Source organism: Hemitrygon akajei, chromosome 5 (genome assembly GCF_048418815.1).
Source record: "Hemitrygon akajei chromosome 5, sHemAka1.3, whole genome shotgun sequence".
Taxonomy (NCBI): domain Eukaryota; kingdom Metazoa; phylum Chordata; class Chondrichthyes; order Myliobatiformes; family Dasyatidae; genus Hemitrygon; species Hemitrygon akajei.
The window spans coordinates 19604110-19610109 of NC_133128.1; the positions used below are offsets into that span (position 1 = coordinate 19604110).

At 40.4% G+C, this 6000-nt stretch overlaps 1 protein-coding gene across 3 annotated transcripts in view; it reads left to right on the forward strand.

Annotated features, from left to right (window-relative positions):
* Window positions 1-4625, forward strand: part of LOC140727273 (lebercilin-like protein) — a 62784-nt gene extending 58159 nt beyond the window's left edge. For 2 of the 3 annotated variants that reach the window (XM_073044532.1, XM_073044535.1), the window contains one exon: window positions 3649-4625. In XM_073044532.1, coding sequence (XP_072900633.1) covers window positions 3649-4454 — 806 coding nt within the window. In that variant the 3' untranslated portion in view covers window positions 4455-4625. The remainder of the gene's footprint in view (window positions 1-3648) is intronic. The other variant, XM_073044534.1, reaches the window with a different exon arrangement.
* The last annotated feature ends 1375 nt before the right edge of the window (window positions 4626-6000 follow it).

Sequence of the window (6000 nt, forward strand, 5' to 3'; positions counted from 1 at the left end):
GGTAATAATTAACGAGCATGAAATAACATGCCAGTGCCATTTGGTGCATTTGTCCAATTGATCAATAGTGTCTCTAACTTTTCCTCAAAAGCATCAGTTCACGTGACCAAGTCTATTGCCAACTATAATCTTCTTCTAGATGAACACATCATTAATATGACGATAATTGAAAATTAGCTTACATGTAACACATTTTTGTTCTCTCTTCTCTGTCATCCAATCATCCATTAACTTGGGCCTCCACACAACTTCTCTATCCACAGTTGCAGCAACCCCTTGAGATGGTAATTTTTCACATTCTCTCTTATTCCGTCATCTCAGTCACAAATAAAGCCATCCCAAACTAGTTACTTATGTCCCTCTCCACTCACATTCAACCCCATTCCTTAAATGTCTCTTTCTTGAAAAGTTTTCCACCTTTTAGCAACATTTTCAAATTGTGAACTGCTGAGTCTTTGGCTTCCAGACCTATGGAGTTGCCACTGTGATCAACCTCCACCTGTCCCCAGTAAAACTCACTCTCCTCTGCAGCCCGGCTTATCCATCCCCAGTACTTTACTCGGTTGAACAAACAGAAACTTGAAGGCTTATTATCATGCATCATTTTTTAAAACATTTAATTTCCAAGTCTGGTTAAACTAACTCTGATCAATCTGCTTGAAACTCCGAGATATTCCAGAATATAATGATAATTGCTGGTTTCTCCACTTCAGTACCAACCATATTTTCCAACTTGGTTAACCTTCTCCTCCATCTCACCTCCAACTATAAGCAGTGGGAGCTCATGGTTTAGTTTCTCTTTAAAACTGAGATCAACCATTTAGCTGCCTCTGCTGCTCTCCTCTCTTTGCCTGTCCCATCAACCAAATCTTCCTAAGGGTACACCATTCAGAGAAGTTTCTGAATGCATCCTTTACCTCAGGGATTTATGAGACAAGTTTGGGCACAACATTAGGAAAGATATATTAAGCTTGACAGGGTACACTAAGGATTACCGGGATGTCCTCATCATCATTATGAGTCATGTCATGACATGGGTGATCATGATCTCATGGCCACGATTATTGCAAATTTTTATACAGAAGTGGTTTGCTGTTGACTTCTTCTCAGTAGTGTCTTATCTCTTATAAATACTCTTCAGAGATTGCCTGCCTGGTGTCAGTGGTCGCATAACCAGGGCTTGTGATATGTATCGGCTGCTCATACGACCATCCGCCACCTGCTCCCATGATTTCACGTGACGGTGACTGGGGTGCTAAGCAGGTGCTACACCTTTCCCAAGGGTGACCAGCAGGCTGGCGGAGTGAAGGAGCACGTTACACCTCCTTTGGCAGAGACAATTATGGAATACAGGAGATGTTGGGTGTTCAAGTTAGAGAAAGACATTAGGCGTGAAATTCAAAAAGCAGTTTTAGACACAGTGGGTGATGCTTTTTTTAGAATCTTCTTCCCCATCTAATCTAATACAGATGTTTGTGAAGACAAGTTCAGTTGAAAGGTAAGGAATTGCAACTAAGAATTTGGAGCTGACATATGAGTGATACTGGTGTACCTACGCTCCAACTGTACAGTGCTATTGAATTGGGTAGTAGTGCTGTGGAGAGGCGTACACCTGCTCCAAATTTCAATAATAATCGCAAAGTATCATTGCATCTAGGTGGGGAAGGGCCCCAGTATGGACTCCTTCTGCTACAGCACATGAAGGGATGACATTGGGTGAGAAAGGCCCTCGAACAACAAAATCAGTGTATCGCCCCAACGGGGCCACAAAAGTACCTGGAGCTATATTTGTTTATTTTCTTTAAACTTTTTTTTTACACTACTGAGTGTGACGACCATAAATGTAAAAGTTTTTTGCACAGTTTTCTTCTATGTTTATTTTTTATTCTGATTAAAATACATTTTTAAAGTAATAAGTATAAGATCATAAGATAAAGGAGCAAAATTAGGCCATTTGGCCCATCGAATCTGTTCTCCCATTTCATCATGGCTGATCCATTTTCCTTTCAGCCCCAATCTCCTGCATTCTCCCCGTATCCCTCCATGCCCTGACCAATCAAGAATCTACCAACTTCTGCCTTAAATATAGATAAAGACTTGGCCTCCACAGCTGCTTATGGCAACAAATTCCACAGATTCACCATTCTCTGGCTAAAGAAATTCCTCTTCATCTCCATTCTAAAAGGACACCCCTCTAATCTGAGGCTGTGTTCTCTGGTCTTAAATATTCGCACGGCTGAGTCCGGTGGCACCGTGGAAGTCCCTAGCAGGGGTATTCCCTTCTGCTGCCTGCGTGGGATAATGAGTCTATCGGGACCCTGAGGACTTGTGGAAACTGTGTGGTGGTTTCTTTCAAACTTACAGTCTTTTAACATCTTTGGACTATTTTTACTGTGCCCATGGTCTGTTTTTTTTTTATCAATTATGGTATCGTTTGCACTGTTGTAACTATGTGGTTTTGTGTAGGTCTTGTAGCTTTAGTTTTTGTTTTGTTGGGTGGTAGAGTTGGTCTCCTGACTTGGTGTGTCTGGGTAGTCTTGTTTTGTCTGGTGAATTTGGAGCTCCTTTCCGGGGAATGCACTAAGATGGTAGCGCGATATTAATACGCAGCAGCCTCTCCGGACTCTGGATTTGGGGATTGCCAAACGTTATGTGGATTTTCTGGTGTAGTCTGTTTTGTCATGTGCTTTTGTGATATCATTCTGAAGGAACGTTGTTTAATTTTTTAACTGCATTTCAGTTGTGTTTTCTAAATGACAATAAACCGAAATTCAATTCAATTCATAGGAAACATCCTCTCCACATCCACTTTATCAAAGCCTTTCACCATTCGATAGGTTTCAATTACATCAGCCCTCATTCTTCTAAATTCCAGTGACTACAGGACTAGAGCCATCAAATGCTCTTTATATAACAAGCCAATTAAACCTGGAATCATTTTTGTGAACCTCCTTTGAACCCGCTCCAGTTTCAGCCTTTCTAAGATAAGGGGCCCAAAACTGCTCACAATACTCCAAGTGAGGCCTCACCTGGGCTTTATAAAGCCTCAACATTACATCCTTGCTTTTATATTCTAGTCCTCTTGAAATGAATGCTAACATCGCATTTGCCTTCCTCACCACAGACTCAACCTGCAAATTAACCTTTAAGGAATCCTGCACAAGGACTCCCAAGTCCTTTAGCACCTCAGATTGTTATACTTGCTTTCCATTTAGAAAATAGTCAACCCTTTCACTTCTTCTACCAAAGTGGGTAACCATACACTTCCTCACACTGTATTCCATTTGCCATTTCTATGCCCATTCTCCTAATCTGTGTAAGTCCTTATGTAGCCTCCCTACTTCCTCAAAACCACTTGCCCCTCCACCTATCTTCATATTGTCTGCAAACTTTGCAACAAAGCCATCAATTCCATCATCCAAATTGTTGACACATAATGTAAAAAAATTGATCCCAACACAGACTCCTGTGGAACACCACTAGTTATATATCTATAATATCCCTACAAATTACAGAAACCTTCCTCTTACATATTTGGCCATCAGGTGTTTGTAAGTTGTTAACACTTAAATATTACAGATGTCAAAAACCTTAACTATTCACTTACAAATGTGAATTCATTTATGCTTTTCCCCTCTTTCTCAATAGAATATGAGCAGGCAGAGAAGAGATGGAAAGAGATGGTCGAGAAAGATATCTTGGAAAACCTGGAAAAGGAAAAAAGGGAAAAGCAGGAGAAAGAGCGAGCTGCCCAAATTTTGAAGGAAGCCCTTGAGAGTAAAGAATCAGGGGAACAGGAGGAGACCATGTCGATGAAGGAAGGAGAACAGCAAAATGCTGAGACAGCCAGAGATGAATCACCACTAGATAATATAATCAAGGAAATAGATGAGGCCTTTCCATTGTCTGACAGCTCCAGTAGAGCTCCTTCTTGGCTCAGAAGACGTTACAGGTTCACAGAGCAAACTGAAAATCTCCACAAAGGGCTTCCTGTCTGCAAGCTGTCATGCGTGACCCAAAATAACAGCAAAAGACGACAAGAAAGGCCGGGACATGAGGAGTTGATGGATCTGGGCTCTTCATTCAGGAGTTACGAGCCATCCTTTGGGAAGTTTTGCAGCCGGGTGAATGAACTGAGGCAACACGTAGGGGATGGACAAAGTTCAAAACCTGAGAACTGTTTTCCATCACTTTCAAGGAACGACAAGAAAAACAGCCTCATGGAAACATTATTTCAATCAGGTGACTCTTTAGAAAGTGAAACCTCTAAGGACAGTGAAGCTAAAGCCTCTGAGAAACTAAAGCAACTACAAAGAAATAAACAGTCAAGTCGAATTCAGGTTACCAATCAAAACAGATTGAATCTTCTGGATCCTGACTTGCTGCCTGTAAGGATGTTGGAATCATCCACAGATGAAAGTGATAAGATTGTTATACAGTCATTAAATAAATAAAAGTAAAACTTCTGTTTGCTAATTTCTATTAAATTTAAGGTTGTTGAAGTTCAGATCACTCAATTTTTTTAATTTTCCCCAGCAAACAACAGTTGTCATTTACCATTACATGGTTAATAACACAAGATGTTAAAAAAAGATTAAAATAATAAAAAAGAGCATAAAAAGAGATAAAAAAGATAAAAAGAAAAAAGATTCAGATGATTAAAAAAGAACATTATTGATATCTAAATATCAATAATGTTAAAGATTGATAGGGAAAATGGAGGAAGAGTTGTGTTACTGATAAAGGAGAACAATGCATTGTTGGAGAGAGATGTCTCAGAAAAATCTATCCAATTAGAGTTAGGAAATATAGAGTTAAGAAATAACAGAGATGAGTTTACCCTAGAGGTCATGGGTTAAGGGTGAAATGTGAAAATTTTAAGGGGAACATGGGGGGGAAACTTCTTCATTCAGAGGGTCATGAGGGTGAGGAATGAGCTGCCAGCGCAAGTGGTGCATACGAGGTCGATTTCAACATTTGAGTGAAGTTTGGATAGGTATGTGCACGGTAAGGGTATGGAGGGCTAGGGTCCTGGTGCAGGTGGATGGAAGTAAGTAGTTTAAATGGGTCTAGGACTAGAGTGGTAGAATGGCCCATTTCTGGGCTTTGATTTCTGTCACTCTATGACTCCCAGGTTCAGTATATAGTCCATGAACTAGGAAGGAGAAATATTGGGAGCAAATTTGCAGGGAAATTACTGACAGGAACATGAGCAATAGAAGAATGAGGGAATATTTTTTACCCAAACACAGACAATGACAAAAGAAACAAAAATGGAGGGGAGTTCCTAAATTTCTAAATTCCTGAACAGATCCTCTTAAGTCTGTTCATTTCTGGTTCTACAAGGAAGGCAGCATAATTCTGAAAAATGAACCAGATCATTTGGAGAAAGCATCATTGGACAAACATTTAAGAGTTAGCTACCTGTATACAAAACCTAATGATATAATGATTGCTGTGGGAAAGGATATTGACCAGTCTGCAAACAAGAGAAAATCTGCAGATGCTGGAAATCCGAGCATCACACACAAACCGCCGGAGGAACTCAGCAGGCCCCGCAGCATCTATAGAAAAAAGAATCTATCTCGCCTCATCTCACCAATCAACTTCCCAGCAATTTACTTCATCCCTCTCCCAACCTTTTAAATCTACTCCTCAGCTTTATTCTCCAATTCTGCCAAAGGGTTTCAGCCCGAAACATCAACTGTATTTCTTTCCGTAGATGTTGCCTGGCCTGCTGAGTTCCTCCAGCATTTTGTGTGTGTTGACCACTCTGCAATAAAATTAGAGAATTGCCGAATAACTGTTTTCAGTGGGATGAATAGAGATCTGGCCTGAGTATACTGGTGTTCTGTTGTTTTCATTGCTGTAGGGTTAAGGTTGTGAAGGTCTATTCAAAAACCTGATGGTTGTAGGAAAGTAGCTGTGCTTGAACCTGGTCGTATGGGACATCAGTAGAAGCAAAAAGATGGCATGATCTGGATGGTGAGAATGCTTGAT